This window comes from Strix aluco, chromosome 1 (assembly GCF_031877795.1).
Source record: "Strix aluco isolate bStrAlu1 chromosome 1, bStrAlu1.hap1, whole genome shotgun sequence".
In the NCBI taxonomy this organism is placed as follows: domain Eukaryota; kingdom Metazoa; phylum Chordata; class Aves; order Strigiformes; family Strigidae; genus Strix; species Strix aluco.
Genome location: NC_133931.1, coordinates 12,121,543 through 12,144,127, shown reverse-complemented (window position 1 = coordinate 12,144,127; position 22,585 = coordinate 12,121,543). Strand labels below are relative to the sequence as shown.

At 39.6% G+C, this 22,585-nt stretch overlaps 1 protein-coding gene across 1 annotated transcript in view; it reads left to right on the top strand.

Moving 5' to 3' along the window:
- NSMCE2 (NSE2 SUMO ligase component of SMC5/6 complex) overlaps positions 1–22,585 on the top strand; it is a 132,072-nt gene that overhangs the window by 9,182 nt on the left and 100,305 nt on the right. Inside the window, exon 3 of the mRNA XM_074842875.1 lies at positions 20,247–20,353. Within this exon, the coding sequence (XP_074698976.1) occupies positions 20,247–20,353 (107 nt within the window). The remainder of the gene's footprint in view (positions 1–20,246; positions 20,354–22,585) is intronic.

Here is a 22,585-nt window from a genome sequence, read left to right as displayed (position 1 = left end):
AGTGATGCTATTGCTTAGTCCACTAATACATTATGTCCTCTGTTCTAGTCCTGTATAGATTTATGAAAAAAGATTACTAGTGTTAAATATTCAGGTCAGGCATTGCTTATTTATGAACATGTGTGATCTCTAGCAAAATAAGGCAGAGTTTCTGTTAACTGCTGTTAATTTAGGTGAAGAATAATTTTAATGCATCTGATCCTGAAAACCTTTTATTTTTCAAGTACCTCTGCTGATGTCCATGAAGTTAAATTGTCAATTAAGATCACCCTGTCCATTGAGAATCTGCAGACTCGGGGATTAAGGATCTGTATCTAGAGGTGAAAACTAGTTTTACTGAACTGAATGTCAAAGGGAAACAGCCAGTTTAAAAGCTCATTTTATTTAATGAGTTATAAAGCTGAGTTTTATGTCCATCCCAGTCTTTCTGCTGATTAGATAATGACGTTGTCTAGAGGTCATATTTTTCTCTTTTTATCAAGAATATCATTGTGATATGGAAACATTGTAAAATGTTACTATATAAAAAAAACATGTATGCAGAAAAACAGACTGTGCACAGTTGGTTTCAGTATGTCCTCCCTGTGCTCAAAACACTGTTAGATGTTCTGTGGCCCAACCTAGCAAAATACTGAAGGAAAGGATACATTGACATTCTTGAATAGTCCACCAACTTTCAGTGGTCTGTATATTTTAAAGCTCAAGCACATACTTGCATCCTTTGCTGGATTGGAGTCCTGATACGTGAATTTGAAGGTGATACTGTTCAAAATCAGTTATAATGCAAGTAAAATCACCTAAGTTCTACTATAATTTGCATCTTCCTAAATTTAGCCTCAGCCTGTTTTTGAGCTTTAGTAGCGTGACTGAAAAAAGAATCCACAAAGTCAGTACTTGTTTGGCAATGTCTCTCAATTGTAGTGCTCCTAGTATTGGACTTTAAGCCCCGTATTGACACCTCTGCACACTGAGGAACAGCTGTTTGCACTGCTAATTTAACTTCTCTTAGTTGCTGAACTGTCTTTACTTAAACTACTTAAAGTAGCTCTGTAGAGTTAGAAAGCACTGCTGGACATCCATGTGAAATACTTGGAGGAAAAGTCTTATTCTCTGTATTTGGAAGTGTAACCTGCTATGTGTGTTGGCTGATGTGCTGGTAATGATATGAATATGCCGGCCCAGTATAGGTCTGCCAGATCCAAGACGGGCATCCATTCCCAGCTTTGCTCAGAAGTTATTGGATGTGAATTCTGTCAACTTGCTGAGGATGGCAGTTTTATCTGACTCCTCGGGAGAAAGCAGAAGAGCTTTCTCAAGAATATAGGACTGTGAAGTACGGAGAGCTATAAATATTGGAATAAAAAAGACTAACTCATGGTCATCTCCAGGCTTCCAGCCCAGCAGCTTGCTCTTTAGAGGAGCTGTTGCTTTTGTCTGGGCTGGAGCCAAAGCTATGTGGTACTGGGAGGAATGTCCAGTACAAATGGGAAGTAATTGGGACGGCTGGAGTGCATGCTAACTACTGACAAGATGATATGAATTTCTTAGCATACAACTTCTGAAAAGCATTTTAAAGCATTAACAGATAGAGTTTTGTTTAATTAGCTGAACAGGTTTTCTAGTAGAAAGCAAGATGCTTCCTTGATGTCTGGGACTGACTTTCTTCCAACCACATATCACATTCCCACTGTGAAGTGTAGAGGCCTTGGAGTGTGGAATAGCTGGGTGGAAAGCAGTTATAGCACCTGAACTCTAATCTTATTTGGGGAAAAAAAAATTAGCTGCTTTTTCTTCAAAAACTTGCCCTAAAATGTCATGGTCAGCTGTTACCCTTGGCTGCTTGCCATCTGTATTACACGGCAGTCATCTTCCCATAGCAATATCAGGGAATTCCTCCTCTCCTTCTCCACACTTTGAAGGATTTTTCTGCCCACCAATATGTACAGGGCAGGCCCATGGGTCTTACACAGTGTTAGTGATAGGATTCTTTGGCATGTGCCCCAGATTAAGTTAGCCCTTTACAGCTCTGGCTTTTCCTGCTTGTCTGCTCGTTTCCTATTGCATAACCTGCTCTCTGCCAGCAGAGCTTAACTCAATTCCGGATGCTTATCCCATTTGTCTGTTCCCCTTGCCCCAGAGCTGTCTGCGCTTTTCTTCATGTGTGCTGTACTGCATCTCACACGTACAGTGTCCTCCCTTACTGACTGCTTTCTCTTCTCCAGATTGCTTGGGATCCACTTGTGTCATGATGCCTGTTAAACACTGGCTAAACAGTAGTTGGTAATGTGGATTTAGCTCTGCGAGATTACCCACATCACTTTGATTTTTCTCACTGCTCTTTTGAAACAGTGTTAAACAGGAATCACTAAAGGGTAGCAAACTAAGGTTGCTGACCTTTGTTGACATAGGAAGGAGTGTAGAGAATATAGACATGGTGGTTAGCCTAGTTTTATGAAATTATTGGTAGCCTTTTAATAGTTGGTTCATGAGTTTTTGGAATATCCACTATTCTTACATGCAGTGGCTTTCTAAACACATTGGAGCAACCTATAACAAACAGTCAGACTTGAACATCATAAGTTCAAGTTATTACTGAGAGCAGGAGACCTTTCCATGGAAGTTTCTCTGTCATTGACCTAAAACATATCCTACTTGGGATGGTGCAGACTCCACTATAAGGATGGACTCTGTAGCTGAATATAAAATGATTTGGTTAGTTTATTTCCTTTGTTTTTTTTTTTTTTTCCTAGTTTATTTTTCATTGAAAATTCAAATGCAGGATTCCTGGAGGACCATAACATAACATGAATCTTAACACTGGCAAAGTTCTTGTGCATGAAATGACCATGATGTGATTGTTTTGGGATCCAGAAATAAACGGGCTGACACCTGTGCTCCTACAATTCTCATGCTCTGTTAGTTTCCATGGTGTTAGAGATCATTGTACTTCATAAAAATAATCAAAACATAAGGTACTTGTCCTGAGAACAGGGTATAGTGTATAGGCTAGAATGACACTTTGCAACTTGCTTTGAGTAAGGTGTAGCATGAAGGTTTGCAAATAGCAAACGGTTTTATATGCAGTGCAGGAATAGCAATAGAATTGAGCAATCCATTACTTCTTTATGGACACGAGGGAACAATCTTACCTGGATTTGAAATCTCCCGAGTGTGCCTCAGTCTCTCAGAATTTACTTTGTCATTAGGTTATAGTAAATTCCAAGTAAGAGTTGCAGGATTTTTTTTTTCTTTTTTCTTGTTGGAGAATGTAAGTGTAGAATGTCAAAGACTATCCTGGAGATAAATGGCTTTTCACTGGTGCTTACTATCCAAAAATGTTTTCTAGCTATGAGAGAGGGTACTGTAGAAAACAGAGACCAGTGATCCATGAAGTTCAGTAAACTTTCTGTGTTAGCCTCTACCAGATGCTTCTTGTGAAGCTGGAAGAATTCTCTCATGATACCAAGCTGTTCACAGAGGAAGTTTCTTTCTAACCTCAGGCATTTATCTGCCAGAAGCTGTTTGTTAACTGGTCTGCTTTGTTGCTACACCAATGTCTGTGGTACTAATTGGTGGCATGCACAAACTCAACGTGGGCACCAAAATTACATATTTCTTCTTGGGAAGGTTCTCTTCTGTTGTTTAAAGAAAACTTGTATTTTGGGGTATGTCATATAAAATGTTTCAGATTCCCTTTCTCAAAAATACTGCTTTTGTTTTCCTTCAAATCGCTTGCTTAAAATTCATCCTTTTAGGAAAGATATTCTTTTTTATCTAAGTATTTCTTCTTCAAGTAATTTTTTTTTTGAAACAAAAAGGACTGGTTGGGTTCTTGTGAAATGCTTTTCTGAAGACAAAAAAAAATACATTTTGTGCATTATACCAAAATTTTGAGAAGATAGGGTTGGATTAATTTTTTCTACTACCTTTGTGCTTCAGTAATTACAGCATAAAAATTACTTAAAACATTTACAGCCAGCACTGATGAGCCCATTGCTGGAGTACACTGGTTGTTTCTGAAGGCTCTTCTTCAAAGAAGCTGTCTGAAAAATGAGAATTTGGAAATGTGCCTTGTTTCAAAATCTGGAAAAATACGAGTTGTAATGAAAGATTTGTGTTCTTTTAAATTTATCCAAAAACCACCCTGACCATAGTCTGCAATCTTACAAAGAGGGAAGAAACAAATATGTGGGGTTGTTATTATTTCCTAGCTGGAATTTTGACTGTAAAAAGAACACAGTGCAGCGAAGGGAAAGTAGCTATATTAAGCCGCATGCTTTTGTTCTGCTGGCTCTTTTTCATTTTGGGTATTCAGCAAGCTGAGTGCATTCAAGTATCTTTCTTCCTCAACTTTCCCAGTTCTTGAAGGAAAGAGAAACCCATGAGGTGGCAGCAAAGGCTTTCCCGCAGCTTGTGCCGTTACTCCTTCACCTGCTGTGGTCAGCAGCTGTGGCGCTACAGTAACTCACTCCTAGAGTGGATTTAGAGGTGTTGGGGCCATATCACCATGCTCTTGCACTTCGTAACACTAAAATAGAAATGGAGGATTAAGATTAATAGTGGAGAAAAAGAATTCGTATTATCAGATCATAGATTTTTAAGGCTGTTCGGGACCAGCATGATCTACTGGTTTGACTTCCTGCATAATACAGATCATTGCATTTCGTACAGTTATTCTTGCATGAAGCTGGTATATTGTGGTTGAACTACAGAGTATCATTCAGAGTGAAATCTAGTCTTGATTTAAAGCTAACTTGCTGAATAACTGTCTTTAGTGCATTCTCATGGAAATGTACTGACATCTTGCACCTGAACAGAAGGTCATACTCTGGACAGTCTCAGTTTTTGTCAGAACTCTTGTGAGTGCTCAGATGAAAACTGCACATTTTCTATTTCTTAGGTTTCAGCAGGTGGTATTCACATAGTTGCTGATATCAAAATCATACATACATATGTATGTGTGCATATTTATACTTTTTTCCTATGTATTTTCTTAAGGAAGCAGGTAATTCTTTCCCCCCAAAGGTTATTATGAGTTAGGGAGGTTTGCAGTCACCTGGTGGGTTACCTCATGTACCCATAGTCACTATAAATTTCTCTGTGTCCTAGACCTCATAAATTCTCAGCAGTCTTCAAAATAGATCATAAGTGGGATTTAAATGCTGTATAGACCTTTTTGCAGACCCTCTGCACACTAGTGATGTTAACCTTGAGAGAATGAGTGAGCTTACAGCTGTAAGTTATAGGCTTGAAACTGCTGGGTGAGGTTCTTTGGCCTCTACTATGCATGAGATCAGAATAGATGATCCTAATGGTGTGTTTCAGCTTCAAAATACTATGAAGTACTGCAGAGGTCTTGTGTGGGCTCTTTAGCACAAAGATAAATCAGCCTCTTTGAACATAAGCCAGAAAGGAATATTTTATCTGAGTAATTTACTGTATGAAAATATTCTCTGTAGTATATTAATCTGTCATTTTCTTATCGTCATATTTCTGCCACAGAAATGTGGCAATAAGAAAATACCGCTAACTCCTGTTTAAATGGAGAGGCATACAGTGTATATATAGAAAGTAGTGTGGGCTTTGAAGAACCCTCTCTGAAGGCTTTAATTTTTATCAATTTAAGTAGATCAGTATTTAGCTTTCAGTGATCTAATTATGTGCCTAAATAACTAGGGAGGGAGGAGGAACCCACAAAAGTAGGAAAAAACCTGGGGTTGGCAGCATTCAGAAAGATTAAGAATATAAAGCAATTGTATTTCTTTTCTTGATTCTTTCCATTAGGGAAAGATTTATCTGGGTTAAAAGTAAGCATTGTGCTGACATGTTTTCATTGTTTGGTCAAAACATGAAAGAAGCCCTTATGTAGATGTGATCACTCTGAAGCCTTCATCCTGATCCCCTACCAGAAGACACAGGACACTTTTTTTCCCCCCTTTCTTTTCCTTTCTCTTCTTTGTTCTTCTCTTCAAGAATTCAAGAACTTGCAACTGGTTTTTTCCTTTCTTTTTTTTTTTTTGATACTCAAATAACTTGTCAGTGCATGTAGAATTAATTATGATAGGTTTTTAATACTTTCAGATAAAAATAATTACAAAACTTAAAAATGCACTCTGACTCAAATCCAGGTTTTATGACATGTTTCCATTTACACCAAAATTATATAGCACGCTGATGCTCTAGTGAAGAATGAAGATTATAATATGTACTGATAAAATTCTAAGAATTTAAATAGCAATGTTTACTTTATCAGTCAGAATCACATGTAAGACTTGTGTGTTCCTTATGATTGCTGACACTGAGACCTATGAAAAAATTCATACTTTGGAGGACAGGCAGAGGTTGGTTGTTTGAATTATAGATTTAGGATTTTTTTAATTATAATTTTCATGGATTTTTTTGCTTCCCTTCTCATTTTCCTTCACATTGTCTCTCAAGAAGATCAAGGAACTCATAATACATTATATGAAAGAGATATAACAACTGAGATGCTCCAAGTCTGATTTTGCTGAGGCCTTGAGGCTAGGAACAACTGTTATTTCAAACTGGCACTGCACTGTGTGGCCTTGGGCAAGTAATTGAAGTTCACTAGGCATCAACTTCCCTTCTATAAAAAGAGGTGTCAGGAGTGTTTTGAGAGGATGTATGAACACCTGAATATCTCAAACTCCTGTGTAGATATTCACTTCTGTTGTTGCTTATGTCTTCTGCTGCAAGAGTCTAGAAATAAAGTGAGCTGTCTGTAATGGTGGTAGGTGGGTCAATAAATAATACTATGTGATGAGAGAAAATATTTCACTGATTCAAAAAATGTGCTACTAAAACTGCTTATGGAAAGAACATTTACAGTGAAACTCACAGTCCAGCAAAAGGTCAACTGAAGTGACAGAGAATCCATGCTATCTCTAATAAACAGTTCAACCTTGTATTTTCTTTCTTCGTTAGCTTCGTTTCAGTTTTCAGGCACTGGATCTTATGTTTCTGTCTGATAATCAAAGAGCTCAATATGTTCAGAAATTTTCAGGACGGTAGCAGTAGATCAAGTCACCCATAGCATCTCAAACTTCGCAAGTTGAGCTGCTTTAGTCAGTCTTGATGAAAGTCACACTTTCCAGGCATTGAGTAATTTGTGTTGCTCTTTCTTTGAAATACTGAAACAGCTTATTGAAGGAAAATGCAATTAGCAGGATTTAGTCTCATGCTTGTTGGTCCAGAAAGGGTCTTTGCCCGAATTATACACTATGTGCCATATAAAGATAGGGATGCATCTGCAAAATTGTCAGCATACAATCAGCCCCTTTTATAAAAAAAAAAAAAAAAATTAGAACAATCCCTGTACCCCTCCTTTGACGTTGAACAAGGGTCTGGCATTCATCATAGGCATCATATAGCGCAACCTTCTGTGTAGGGCATACAGTAATAGCCAGGTGACCTGCCAGCACTCACATTGCTGCCCCAGCCACCCTTTCAAGCATTTTTTGCATTATGTTAGTTCCAAAACTGTGCACTACATAGCAGTTACTGTTAATGAGTGGTGAGCTTATGTCTTTTTTGTTATTGTTGTTTCAGTTTGGGGGTTTTTTTGTGTGTTAATGGACCTTTATGCCAATAAAAGAAAATCAACAGCCAGCAGTCTGTTAGAGTTGCTATTATATAAAAGGATGGGAGAAAGTAGGTGGTAACCCCCAAAGATTGTGATCACCAGGAAGATGTCACTTGCTGACACAGAAAGAATCAAAAAACAGGCTAGCAAGTCCTCAGGGAAAAGAAGAACAGAAATGGGGGAACTGGTTAAGGAGGAAGAGAAGGGGAGAGGAGCAAGTGGTAAAGAAACGTGTAATGAAGGAGAAGGAGAGGTAAGAAATAAGAAAGCCACAGCAAAAGGATTAAGCAGGACAGTACGCTGATTGTGCTCTAGATGATGAAAGATATTTAAATACCATGCTAATGATGTTTCCCATGTAAGCAACTTCAGTAGTTTCCACAAAGGTGTTAGCTTTTGCAAATGGGAAGAGTAGTCTGGCATATAAATTGAAGGAGGTCTGCTTCATGTGGCTGAAAATGAGAAGAGAGATGGGGTCTTTCTGATTAGTCTTACACTGTAGTTGTTCAGCATAGATGTGTGTGGGAACCTCCCTACTTTTTTGACATTATCAACAAATGCTGTAGATGCTCTGAAATATGCATGTGCCGTAGCACGCAATAGAAGCTGACAATCTCAAACTGCTCCATAAATTACATATAATGAACTTTCTTATTAAAAAAGACTTAACAAAAGGAGCCAGCTGGCTTAAGGAGAAGGTGGCAGATGAAAAGAACACAATTCAAAGAAGTGTTCACACATTAAGGAAGTATTTTAACAGGCTTTCCCCAGACTGTAAGTGGGAATGGAATTATACATTGCATGTAAATGTCAAGTGACAATAATATCTTCTGAGTGAAATCAACCTTGCAAACTCTTTCCTATTTTTCTTAAGCAGATGAATAAAGTTTAACTTGTGATTTCCTTACTAATCATCTTAGTAAGCAGTGGGTGAGTAGACTTTGCTGTACGGGTAGATTAATGTGACATTTTCACAAGACCTTTTTTTTTAAAGTTTATTACTTGTAGGTGTGGATCTAATTCACAGCTGTTTTTTCAGTAAATTAGGTATGCCATCACTCATTCAAATTCTGTATTTCTTCAGTATTTTTAGATTAATTTTTTTATCCATGCTTTGTTGGAGGTGTGTAGTCTGTCCTGATGCCTCAATGTAATCTCAAGTTAATCAAGATGACTTCTCCACTGAACACACTTACTTTAGTGCACAGATTTGGCTCAGTCACTTTTATAGAAAAACAGATTTTAAATTGAACAAAATTCAAAAGCATATCAGTATAAAGGGGAAAAAATTCTCTCAACTGGTACATGTCAGCTACACAAATCTCAAGCCCAGTCATATGGTTCTGAATTTAATTTATTTTAATAACATGTCTGATAACTATGTGATAGTTTACCAGTTCTGTTTAAGTACTGAACAGAGGGAGCCTTCTTCCTATCTTGTTACAGAACATTTCCACACTTGGTTTCAATTTATGTTCCTGTTTTTTCAAAACGGCCCCTTCAAATGCCATGAGGCCCCCACAAAGCTACTTCTTTCCTACTATGGACAAAGATAACAGTGTTATCTAAAAAACATGCCAAGAGACCATCATCTGTGGTGTACTGTAAGCCATCAAACAAACTCCTGTTTCCTCTCAAAATCATAAATATTTGTGTGTATATGAGAGACCCAGGCAATACAGAATTGTGTTGCCCTTTTTTGCACAGAAATGTGCATTCTCCGTATGATAACAAACTAGCAGCTCCTCATAGTAGGAGAAATTTTTCTATGAAGTTTGTGGGAAATGAAATTCCAGCAATGGAAAGATTTAGCTCTGTCACTTACCAGTATGCAAGCAACAGAATGAATGCCACATACCAGCGATTCATGCCAAAAAGGGGAGATCTGCCAATTCACAGAAGAGGTTTTATGCAAAGGAGGCCTGCTAGAGGCAGAATGAATTGCTGGTTTTCATTATGCTTGCAGTTTATGTGCAGTCTTTGCCTTTGCCTTGTCTGTGTAAGAGGATTAGGTTGTGGGTTGGTTTTTTTTATGTTGGTTTTTTTGGGTCATACTGAGGAATTATGGGCCCTGAAAGTCCTAACTTTAGTATTGCTGCATGGTTAGCACTTCAAGTACCATATCACTATGTAATTCATGCTGAATTGGATGTTTTGTGTGGGGAACATCACTTGACCTTTGCTTGCATGAGACACTGGTTTTCTAGACTCTTTTAGTTTAACCTTGGTTGAGTTCTGTCTGTTAGCTCTCTTCAACAGAAACTGGAAAATATCCAAAGCATATGGAACTATCTACATTTTCAACAAACAATTAACTTTGGAGATGATAGTTATATCTATTTCTACTAACCTTCCCATTTCTGATAATCTAACAAATCAGTGTTTCCGATTTAAAAACCCCAAACTTTCCATTGTTAGCTGTATATTATGAATCTGCTTTATCTTTTGTTTATTCCTTTATGTATGTGGACCCGTGTCAGCTCTGTTGTAAGACACATCACTGCTCTGTTCACAGTGGTGTAGAATGTGGAGTTGCCTGCCAGCCAGATTTGTCTAAAAAGCTGACTATAAAACTGGGTTGTTTTTCTACCCTGAGCTGCTTGCTGCTGCAGCTGCAGTATGGCCAGTGCCCTGGTCAGTCAGCTGAAGTCCAGCCTTTCTCTGTCTGGGGCTACCGATTAGCTTTTCTAAATTCTGAAGTCAGTAGTGCCAAAGGTTGTAGAAGCAGAAATATAAAAACTTAGAATGAGAGACTGTGTGGGTTCAGAGGAAAAAAAAAAAAAAAAAAAAGCTATGTTTGGAAGTATCTAATAAAAATATTTGACATTTAAAAAACAGACATATTTTGGCATTTTTCCTCCCCCAGCTGTTTCATTTTAGGTCAATAATGTTAAAATTTGAGTGCTGGAGGAGGGTTCATTTGTGTCTGCATGAAGCTGTTGCTGTTGGTTGTGGAAACTTAGTTTGGATTCTGTGGATTTTTGTGTGGGAATATAACTATGACCACTGAACTGAGCCGAAATAAGTTGGTGCTGGATTGCCTTGAAGTGAAGGATTGTCGTGGTCTTACCTCCCTGTTTGATATGTGTTCTACTGCTTTAACTTGTATTAGAGCTTATGCACACTGCACTCTGCTAATCGGGCTTTGCTTGCATTAGAAAGAACAGCTCGCTCAGTTTTAGTGGGACCAGTTCGTTGAGCACTTCATGCACAAGCGCTAGTACTGATGCCTGTGAAGTAGGAAGGGAGCGTTGCAATGAGGGACTGGGAGTGAGACTGCCTCTGTACTGAAACTGCACTCTCCATCACTTTGCAAGGTGACTCTCCCATGCTTCTGTCCTGAGTCATGGCCCTATTTTCTGGCCAGGCCATTGATGATGCACCATGTGACTCCTATTTCTTGTGGTGCCACATGCAGCATGTCTAGTCTGTGCAATTAGATTTCCAATCAGATATGTCTGCACCAGACTTGGATATTATGATAGCTTGAGCGCAGAACGAAGATAGTTGCATTTACTGAAACATTATATCTGATTAAGTACGCTCTGATGAGGGCTTGTTAGCTTAGTCTCTGAGCTAGGCTGCCTCCAATTCTGGACAGAGAAGGAACGTTTCTGAGAATTTTGAAGGTCTTGGGTAAAAAGGGGTTTACTTCCCTATCTTTACTGATATGTCTTTCCAACACATTTCCTCTTTCCCCCAAATGGAGGACATTCTAAGCAACTGCTGCATTTAGTTTAATGAAGGTGCACTTTGAATGAGCTTTTCTGAGATGAGAAATATAATAGGTTCATTAAAACGAAGTTTTTTTGTGAAAAACCTAATGGTATTTTTTACTGCTGGATAATAACAATCATGCCTTTTATTAGAGACAGACTTGCACTTCACACTAAAATATTTATTTTCCACCTGTCAATGCAATTTAAAATAAGAGAAGAATTGGTTATTGGCAGCAGAAAACATTAACACAGTTGGCTTGTAAACAAAAAAGGGGTGGATTATCTCTGTAGAATTCATAATGTGCAAGTAGAGATCTTGAGTAATATAGAAGAAATTGTGCTTAAAAAAATTCTAACAATTTGGAAATAAACTTGTTAGAATCATAAAAAAATCATTAAAAATGTATTTTGTTGGTATTCCTTTCCAGTAGAAAGCAGCCTGTGCACCTTTTATGGAAATTGTAAATGCCCATTAAAAGTCTTGAAATAAAATACTTCATTTGAAATAGCAGTTTTAGAAAGTGTTCTGAGGGATCAAAGAGTAAAAATTACAACACCTTAACAAATATTTTACTGTTCTGTGTGAGGGAAAAGATTTCAAGAAAATTTTTACCCAAGTTCTAATGTTACCATATCAAATTCTAAGAGGAGAAAGTGGGTAGAAGGAGGACAGCAGTAGACCCCTTGTTTTTAAATATTCCCAGCCCTCCTGTCTCTCATTCTGAGGAAGGCAAGAGCAGCAGCAGCTCGGGGCTCTGAACCATGCTCTCTTGTGTGGTGTAGACATGCCCACGCCTCCACAGGCAAGAAGCTCGTTAGTCATAGGAAACTCCTTTCCCATTAAAATTATTAGTGAATGTTGTTTTCAGCCTTAATTTCATCGTATGTTGAAATCCACTGAGAAGAGAGGGATATATATATATATATAGTTAGGAAAATAGAGGGGGGTTTGTTACTTGTTTAATGAGAGATTGGTCAGATTTGTGTGTGAAGATAGCATATGTCTTGTACTTGCTTAGAAAATACAGGTGTGGTTCCTCTAATTTTTTCCTGGCAAACAAGTCTGTTTAGGAAGTTCTTCCCCCCCCCCCCCCTCCACCCTGCTACAGTTTGCCACCCCCCCCAGTGTACTGGTACAACTGTTTGTGTATCTGCATTTCAGATTCAATTACTGGAATACCATGGTTTTGGGTTTTTTGGTTTGGTTTTGGAGGATGGAATACTATTTTTAGCTTGGATTGTTTCATTAATCCAATTTTTAGTATAACTCTGTGAAAAGTCCTGTTATCCTAGCTGAGGGGCAGCAGAGGAGGAACACAGAGGAACAGCAAGGATGAGTGCCTGGGGAAATGACCTGTGAAGCTCCCTTTGTTGCCAAAGAAAAGGTACATGAACCCCAGCCTTGGTGTTTTCTTGCTGCTTGTCTGTCAACTTGTGTTTCTCTTCTTGGGCCTGTGGATGTAGATAGTGTTGAGGAATGCTGATTTACTCATTTGCTGAACAGAGCACAGTAGTTCTGGATGGAATCACCATAATGCCAGGAAACTGATACAGAATTATGATAGAGGAGCTTGAGTGACTTCTCAAAACTGTTGCATCTTGTAAATGCTTTATCCTTGCAGAGGATCCTTGCAGAGAGTAAATGCTCCTTGCAGAGCTTCTGCTTACTAGTTACACTGTCTTTGTTAACTTTAAATTGGCCTGTCTGCAAAGTTAGGTATTGGGTAGGTGTTAATTGGTAAAATAAAGATTAACCTCACTGTGATCTTGGAATTTAGTAAGGAGAAAGGAGGTGCTGGACTCTTTTGTCTGAAGGGAGGGAAGTAGCGTGGGAATTGTATAGGCCTTTATTTAGTTAAGCAAGTTAAGCATTTTTATTTGGGGAAGTGTGTACAGGCTACCTGTCTTCATGTCTTGGTGCTGTATGTGTGGCATCAAATGTAGAGGTTACAGTAGCAAAAATATGTAGATACGATATTTACACTTTTTCTGTTCCATAGCTAACTCTGTTTATTTGTATGAGAGATTAGTTGATGTCTTTTTATTATTTATGTGCCTCAGCCTAAATTAAGCCATCTCTATTTGTGTTGAATAATATTTTACTTTGGATTTTATACAGCAAAGCACGTCAGCACATGTTGGAGTGCTTTGCTAAATCAAACTCTCTGTGAGAACCCTGGTTATTTCACTTGGTATTACCACAGTGTCCATAGGTGTTCGAAGGTATTGTCCTTCTTTATGTTGCAGTCTGTTTGGATACTGTGGCAGAAATATCTGGTAAGATAGATCTTTGTTACAGCTCTCAAGTCTAAACTGGGATCATTATGACTTTTTAGCCTTGCCCTGGTAGTCTTGAAGAAAAAACATGTATTGTAAAGAAGTTACTTTCAAAAGCACTGTTGGCCTAGTTCTGCTGGCAATGGAGTTTAAGGGAGTTTCATTCTGAGCAAAAGTTTCATGATTACTTTATTACAGAATAATATAGTAAGTTATTTTCAAAAGTGGTTAGTAATACTGGGTACCTCAGCTTCTCTGTGCCCACTCTGAGATGACTCTGTTTTCAGAATGTGTGCAACACCCACTCGCTGGAAATGCTGGCCCCTTGAGATGTTTCAAACTGGGCATTCAGCAACTGAGATGTTTCAGAGTGGCCATTCAGACCCTGCATGGTCTGTTTCTCTTGAAATTCTGACTCTCTCTACAATATAATGTACTTGGGTTTCATTTCCATGGGACTAGCAGGAGGCTCCTGGGTCACTGAATCTTGTCTCTTCCCATTTCAGACTGTCATAGCCTACAGCGAAATGGCTTGTAACACAAGATGAGGGGTTTTTTTGTCAGGAGTAGTCTGTAATCTAAAAGACACTCCAGGCTCATCTTACTCTAAAAAAAAAAAAAAAGCATGGAGAAATGGATAATTGAAGATTTTTTCAGTTACTTAGTGAATAAAACAAATGTTTAAATCCAGACTGAAAAGCACTGCCCTTTTCTTTCCAAAATAAAACCTTAGAAGACTTTACTCAGGTACAGCAAAATGCTTCACCTAAATCCAAGTATTGTAGTTTGATTTGCAATTTCTTAACAGAAGACAAATAGAAAATAAGATGAAACTTTAGAAATTATTCACAAGTGATAGATCTGGTGCAACTGTGGGCATAGTCAAGTAACAGTGTTCTTCTGTGCTGGTCTTTCCTTTACAAGCTCTAGGTAGTCCTGTCTCCCACACTCCTCTCACTTTTATTCCTTCTACTCAGATTTTTTATTTGATAGAATATGGGAAACTAAGATTCAACTTCCTTCATTGCTTGAGAGGACTTGAACTTGAACTGACTTTCAACCATCTACCAGAAGAATGGTTTAGAGACAAGGTTATTGGTTATTGAGGAATATAGAATCACAGAATGGTTGAGGTTGGAATGGACCTCTGGAGGTCATCTTGTCCAACCCCCATGTTCAAGCAGGGCCACCTAGAGTAGGTTTCTTTTTCTCTCATGTCATTTCATTTTGTAAGACATACCTACTTTTCACCGGAGTGCTGGTATCTAGGAGAAGGTATTGGTCTGTGAAATCACTCATGCATGCTTAGTCTCGTAACTCCATGTGTATGAAAGCATTCTGTGCAAGCAGAATGGCTTCATTAGGGGACAGTGAGGGACATCCAGCTTGAAATAATCTACAGCCCAGTTAAGACATTTCCTGAGAAGTTGGAGGTTTCTTTAGGGCTAGCTTCAGTAGTAACTTACTTCTGACTGTTACATGGAGGGAAATTTTGCAATTGCTGTCCTAAGTTCCCCTTTATTCCACCAATTGCCATTCCCTGAATGATTGTTGGCCCTCTAATGAGCAATAATTTTTCTTCTCTTATGAACTGCAGTGGTTAGTTCCCTATCTAAAGGGCTCCATGGAGATTTTGGGGCATTCTACTTTCAACCATTTCTCTGGAGGACACCTGTATTCAGGAGATGAAAATGGTTTTCTCCAGTCTTTTGCTGTTCCTTTGATTAGCTTCTAATTTATTATGGTTTAGAATTTTCTGTACTAGCATTTTGCTCTTTTTGCAGCTTAATAGATAAAGTATGTTACAGGTCAGGGAGAGTGAAGAGTTTTCTGAGGAGCTGTCCATGTACCTGCAGGAGAAAAAGTGAAGATGCATCCTCAGCACCACAGAAGCACTCAGTCTCCTGTTTAAGTCTGGAGTACCATGGCAGGGTTCAAGTATCTCTAGACAGAGGAGGGCAATAAGACAGTGGTCTACATAGGTAGATCCACTACTGAGCATCTAGACAGTAGAGGGACATCTTGCTACTGTCTACTCCAAGTGTTTTGTGAATCTGTTTGTAAAGAGTGTGGGTTGGTTGGTAGTTTTTTTCAAGATGTATTGTCCAACTTGAATTACTAACAGTTTTGAGTAGACCAAAATTGGGGTTGCAGGGAGGTGTCTTAGCACTTTTGGTTTTGAAAATGAAGTACTTGCTAAAAACAACAACAAAAATGCTTAGCTGTATCCTGAACTAAGAATGTACATTCTCCTCCAGAAGATGGAACAAAATCAAGGAGTTGGGGAGCTTGTGTTCCTCTGCTGTCAGCAGTAACTTGAAACCTGCTGGCAAAGTGTGTATTTTATCTGCTGCTGGTGCATACGAAGACAACTGCCTACTACTGCTGTTGCTATTGGCTCAAGTGACAGATACTTGTGTTACGTGTGTTTTAAAAGTCTGAAATCTACTGTCAAAATTTGTGGGCAATGGTACACCATTCTTCTTCTGCCTTGAATGATGGGAGAGCCTGATAGAAAAAACAGCATGTAGCCTTGAAATTCAAAGCAACCTAATATGTAGTGCAAGAGGTAGAATTGACAATGTTCTGTTTTCTTGAAATTGAAAGTTTGAATTTTGTTAGCCAATACTATAAAAATACACGAGTATATATATTTATGTTAATCCATGTTGTTTGTGCTTAAGCATTCATTTTAAGTACTGTTATATTTGTAGGCTTGGAGCCTTCCTGTAATTTCATGGTATTCCAAACTATTTTGTGTTTGAGATAGTCTGTGGTGGAAGTGAATGCTTATTTGAATTGCTGTGTATTGGCTGCAGGACAGCTCTAATACCCTAAATAAGCAAATACTGATGTTGTAACTTTTGCACAGAAAAAGAGGTAGTTGTAAAAAATCTTTAGAAATTTTGCTAACTCGTGGATGTATACAGGGAACTAAAGTAAATATGAACTCAGATGTTAGAAGGAAATGCAAGTTTTGGATAAATGGGTGGCATTTTAGACGAGTGTTAATATAGGAAGTTTTAAACCAGTGCTGACGTGACTCTATCGTGTTATTGCAACTTCTGTTTTAACACTATGAGGTTCATGATACGTAACCCAGCCCTGATCGATTAGAGTTTGAATCAGCAGTAAGGCACCTGAGCATGATCAGTTTGGCCTCTTGCTGAGACTTTTGCTAGTCTCTTTATGTAATTTTGTTGTTTCATAGTTAGGGAGACTTTTCAGAGTAATATCCCTGTTTATATTACAAAAAGAGATCATAAAGTCATGCGAGCTGGGATTCATAATCACGAAATGCGTATATTGAGCCAGATAACTTGAACATGATGCACGTGGGCCTTTGAAAATGAAAATTATGGCCTTGAACTGGACTTTCTGTGAGTAAAAGATGTAATATTGCAAAATGTATAATCTCTGGGTGGTGAGGGTAAGGACTTGTGGAGAAATGCTTACTAAACTCAACATATTTAGCCTAGATAACAAGGAGACTTAAGTACAGTATGCAACTTTGATGGTATTTTGTGGCAGTAGCTAAAAGCATATGCAAAGAGTTTGGAATGCATTCCTTAGATATGAATTAGAAACAAGATTAGGATAAATTTTGATTAGATAATAGAAGGGCACTGATCCAGCACTTGCAAAGCGTTTGATTTTGGTGTTGAGCTAGGTTGTTGGCCTGCAGAGTGCAAGGTTTGAGTACTTTGGAGAGTTAGCTGGCTTTGTAGCTGGAGTCTGGCTGGAGGGTGTTCAGCAGATAATGTGGTCACAGTCTGCTGGAAGAGAGGCAGTGCCTTGAATCTCTTTACCATGAATCTCCACTGCCTTCCTCACAACTGAAATAAAAGTAGCAGTGGGGCTTGCAGAGTGGATGATGGACAACACCTTTTGAATCTTTCAAAAGCCTGATATAATTATTAAGTTTTGATTCTTCTTGATATTATAGGGTTGTTAAACTAATGGGTTGGTGGGCTTTGGGAGAGTGAGTTGTGGGATGGTGTGAAGAGAGAGAAGTCTTTCTTTTCTAATTGCTTGTTCCCTAGTAAGATCAGGTCAGCTGATGTGTTCTGATTAGTCTATGGTGGAGTCTGTTGTAAGGAAACATTGAAGGTGCTGGGATCCCTGCCTTGGAGAGTTGTAAAACTTCACATCCTCATACAGTCACCCACAGCTTCTCATCATGTGCTCCCAAGCTCTGCTCTGCATCTGCTCCTTACCAGGGAGGGGCAGAAGTGCTCTTAGATCATCAAGGGGAAGGGAGAGTGTGGTGGGAGCAGAGGAGCCATGCACAGCGGGTTATTGCAGTGTGTAATGTGGGACAACAAGAGTTTTTTAAAGGCAATTAGAATAGCCTGTAATGTAAGTTTTCTTTTAAATCTTGTTTAGGAGATGGGGAGATGAGTGGCTGGGAACATGGGAGATTTCCTCTTAGCTCTCAGCACCTTGGACTATGAATTGAACTGCGAATAGAAAATGGACTCTAGTATCTGTCAAAAGGCAGAAATAAGGGATGGACAATTGACCTGTATACAGTCCTTCAGATCTATCTTTATGTCCATAATGCCTTCCTTCAAGGGTAGGCTATGATCATGCATTAGTGCCGCTTTCAGTGATTTCCCAGCATATATAACATACTTAATATGCATGAAAGAACAGCAACAGGGAAACTGCAGTGAACATCACTGAGACTCAAAACAAGCCGGTGGATGGGTGGAACAGTCAGTACATGAAGAATGTAGGGCAGGATGTAGTTGACAGATAAGGTCCCTCTTGCCTGAGCTGTGTTCCACCTCTTTCTTTGAGCTTTATTTTAATGCATCTTTCAAGTTGCAACATTATTATTCTTTACCTAAAGCTTTTTTTAACTTTTAGGAAAGATGGCGTTAATACAGCTCTCTCAGTGTTTAACAATGCACTTCTCTTCCCCTAAAAGAAAAAGATTTGGGCCACTGTAGTTTCTTTATGTTGTGGATATGATTCATTTTGGCCATGGGAGGAGAATGACAGTTACTTGCTACACAAACCTTTCCTGTGATTCATGGAATGCCATTTGTGTCAGCCTTGAAGGAGGCACTTCATATGCTTCCTAGCAGGAAGGAAAAAGAGCATGATCATAGTTACCAAATAGGATATGGAAATTGGGTGGGAGGGAAGGGAAAGGGGAGAGGGAAATGCTGATTATTCAGAAGAAAGTTGCAGGAATGCCAAGATTCTGTCTGCAATATCCATTCATCTACTTAATGAAAAATGGATACATACCAAGCCTATATATAATTAAGAGAAACATCATGACTGGAATTGCCATGTTCACAAAATAATATGACTTATTATGTAACTTTTTTGTGTAAATATATTTTAGCGCTTTTCCTTCTGTCTCCTGGATCCATCACTGTTTCATATGCTATGAAGTTCCTATCCCTGAGCGATGTGTTTCAGCAAGAGTTTCAGGTTTTGCTCTCAAGCTATGATGGCCGTATACAATGGTTTATGTTCGCTTTCTGCAGACAGATTTTTGTGCTCTAACATACTAATATAGTTAGCAACTTAGGAAGTGCACTGGTTTGCCAGATCAGAAGACATTTTCCTCTCTTCACAAAAAAGTAATTTAAAAAGATATACTACAATTTTCTTCTTAAAAATAACAGCACAGAAATCAAATGGCTAGTGAAACTGCTTGTAAAGAAGAATACTCCATTAAATGACAACCCCCAATGCTGCACGGCAGACTTTGGGGCTCTTTCACAGCTCCCAGCTGCTTCCAGCTGTTTTCTCTATACTTGCAAACTGCAGGGTAGGAATAAATGGGAGTAGAAGTGGAAACTTATGTTTCCTAATTTCTTAATTTCCTAAATGGGTCAGGGGCTTGTGGCTGGCTGTCCCTGTGCAGTTGGCAGTATTTGGTGTGGTACATGCACCTGTGTCAGGAGATACAGCTGCGGCTGTGCAGCCCTGTAGCACCTACGAAGAGTCCGTATCCAGCTAAGCAGATGCACAGCAACGTTAGAATGGGAAAGCAGAGGTGTAGTTGGAGATGAAAGGAGTGAAATTAGGAGGAATGCAGAGGAGAATAAAAGTGGATGTGAATTACTAAGCACATGTCCTGTATTCATTTATTTTCACTGGCAATTAAAATTTTACTGCTTGATTCACCAGTGCTATTCAGTCTTCCATTATCTTCCGTGTTATAAAATGCTGGCTCTGTTTTGATTTTGCAGTAGCTATGTTTATTGGGGATAAGGGGCCTAATTATAGCTGTGAACTATACTGTACTGAGAGGGCATTTAAGTTTCTTCTGACTATTTCTGAGGCAATGTGATGAGTCATGAAATATAACTTTTGCAGAAAATATCCTGATTGCCTAATGACTAGGTGTTGGTAGATGAAATCGCACACACTCTCTCTTGTTCACATGAAACCAGGGAAGTATCTTTCTGAATAAGCTGTTTGTTCAAGTTACCCAAGAAATGTCAAGGTTTACAGTTGGAAAATAGGAAAAAAGTATATGAGGAGCTTGAAAACACCTGCTGTGCCTTACAGGTGCTTTAGAAATTCACAGTATTAATACTTGTCTTCATATCTGTAAAGAAAAAATGCTGCCTGAAAATAATACAACTGATCATCCATGTACAAAATATTTTGTTTTGCAGATGATGTAGAGGATGTTAAGAGTATGGAAGATGTCATGTTAGAATATGCTGCCATGGACAGAGAACTTAATCATTATATGAGAGCAGTTGAAGAAACGGTGAATCAGGTAAACTGCCACTTCTATTAAAGTTATGAAAACATATCCTTATTTAAATATTATCTTTTAATAGATACAAATATTACATTAAAACAACGCATAGTTGGACAGATAGATCTTTCACAGGTATAAAATACTACAGTTGCCAGTACAACTATTAATTTTTCTTCCTAACTCACATGCGGTGCAATAGAGTTTCTGATTCCTCCCCACCAAACTCTTGCACCGGTTGGAATATGGGATGAATAGTGCTTTGGGAATGGCTGAGGACTGGGTAGTTAAGACACTGTAGTCTCAGGTAATACTTGCTTCACGTATTGCAGAAGATGGAAGCTGTGTAATGAATGAGGCAGCTGATTTCAGGCAGAAACAAGCGGCAGTGGCGCGGGGAACTGATGAAGCCTGGTTTCCAGTGCCTTCCTGCCACATGTATTTGATGGTGCTTCATACGGGGTGAGCTTGTTAACTGTTCGCTCAGTTAACCAGGGTCTTTGTTCGCTCCCTGACCACTCATTTTGGCAAGAGCTGTCGCGTTTCGGGATGTTCGGGGGGTTTGTAGCTCGGCGTTGAGCGCCGCCGCGGTTGCACAACAGGTGCCGGGGCTCTTGGGCCGGAGCCCGCAGCGCGGGCTGCCTGAGCTCCATTTCGTTACCAGGCCGGGCTCGGCGGGGGTCGCCGCGGGTTCGGCAGCCGAACACCAGCGTTCCGAGAGCTTCTGCCCCCTCGCTGCCGTTGGCGGGCGGAAGGCGACGTCGAACTGAGCCCGCGCTGTCCCCGCCGCGCCCCCAGGGCCGGAGCGCGGCGCTGGCCGAGCGCTCGGGCCGGGCCGGGCGGGGCCGGGGCGCGGCGGCGGCGCTGGCCGCCAGGGGGCGCCGAGGTTGCGTTGCCCACGGGCCGCGCTCTGCGGCGGCCGGACCGGGCCGGGGCCGGGGCTGGGCTGGGGCTGGGCCGGGCCGGGGCCTGCGCAGCGCTTCTGCCCCCCCCCCCCGCCCCCTTCCCGCTCCGGCGTTGTCTCCTCTTTGCTCCCCATTATCGCCCTGCCAGCCCCCTTCGAGTCTCTGCCCCTCGCTCTTGGACTCCGCGTGAGCCACTCAGCCCTGTCACCTCGTTCCCCCGGGTCCTGCGCGCGCTCGGGCTGGCCCTGACCGCTCTCTTAAAACGGCGCCTTGGTTTCCTCTCTCTGATCATCGCAGCCTGGCCATTAGCAAGCAAAGGATTGAAAGTGCAGGCTCCAGGGCAGCGCCAGACATTGAAAGAGTCAATTTCAGTGCGGTCTGTACTTGATCGCTTCGGTTTTTGGGCCACATCATGCTTGGAGAACTCAACTTCCTAAGTAGCCTATTTTAGTGTCTGCAAATAGGCTTTTAGGTGACAGTTTTCTATGGATTTCTCTAGAAAAGACAAAAGCACCTCCCTGATTTCCCTTTGAGATGTCAAATCTGTGTTTCAGAGCATGAAGGTAGTAGAGCTTTTTAATTAAACCTCTCTTGCTATTATCTTGCTATTGTTTTTTGCTATTTTTAAAACAGAAACAGGAGAGCAAAGCAATGCATCTTTCACTAGTTGTATTCTGAAAAATGCCTACATGGTTTTTATTTTTGTAGAAAGGTTTTCCTTTAATTTTTAAAATCGCCCTGAGTCAGATGCTTGACTGAAAAATCTTCATTCAAATAATTAAATATTGCATGTTTAAAGGGAGTTGAAAACTAGGTCTACATCAGCAAATGTTGGACAGCATTAAATACAGTCACTGTTCCCCATGCAGTCTTTAAATATAAATTTCAACTCAGATGTCACCGTAATTGCAGACCTTCTAGTTTATATTTGTCAGAAACTGGGTGGATTAGAACTTTTTCCTTTTATTTGGAATATTCATGATTTTTAAAGCTTTCCTAGTAAAACCTAACACAGTCCTCACATCGTTAGTGATTAATGGTGTATACCCAGACTTGAGTGAAACATAGTAGGTTTATATTTTGATTGTAAGCTATTAACTAATTGATGTCTTATTGTTGTAATAGGATTTTCAAGTCATTTTCAACAATGTGACTTCTTTCATTATTCCTATGTATCAGCAAAACACTTTCTTCATCTTTAGGAATATAAAGAGTAAGCTGATGCCTTCACCAACAAAGCACTCAAATCTTGTTTACTTCAGATGCATTCACTCATGATCTTTGAAGTTAAGCACAGGTTTAACTGTTTGACTGAAGTGAAGATATTTTTGTGGGTTTAGGCAGG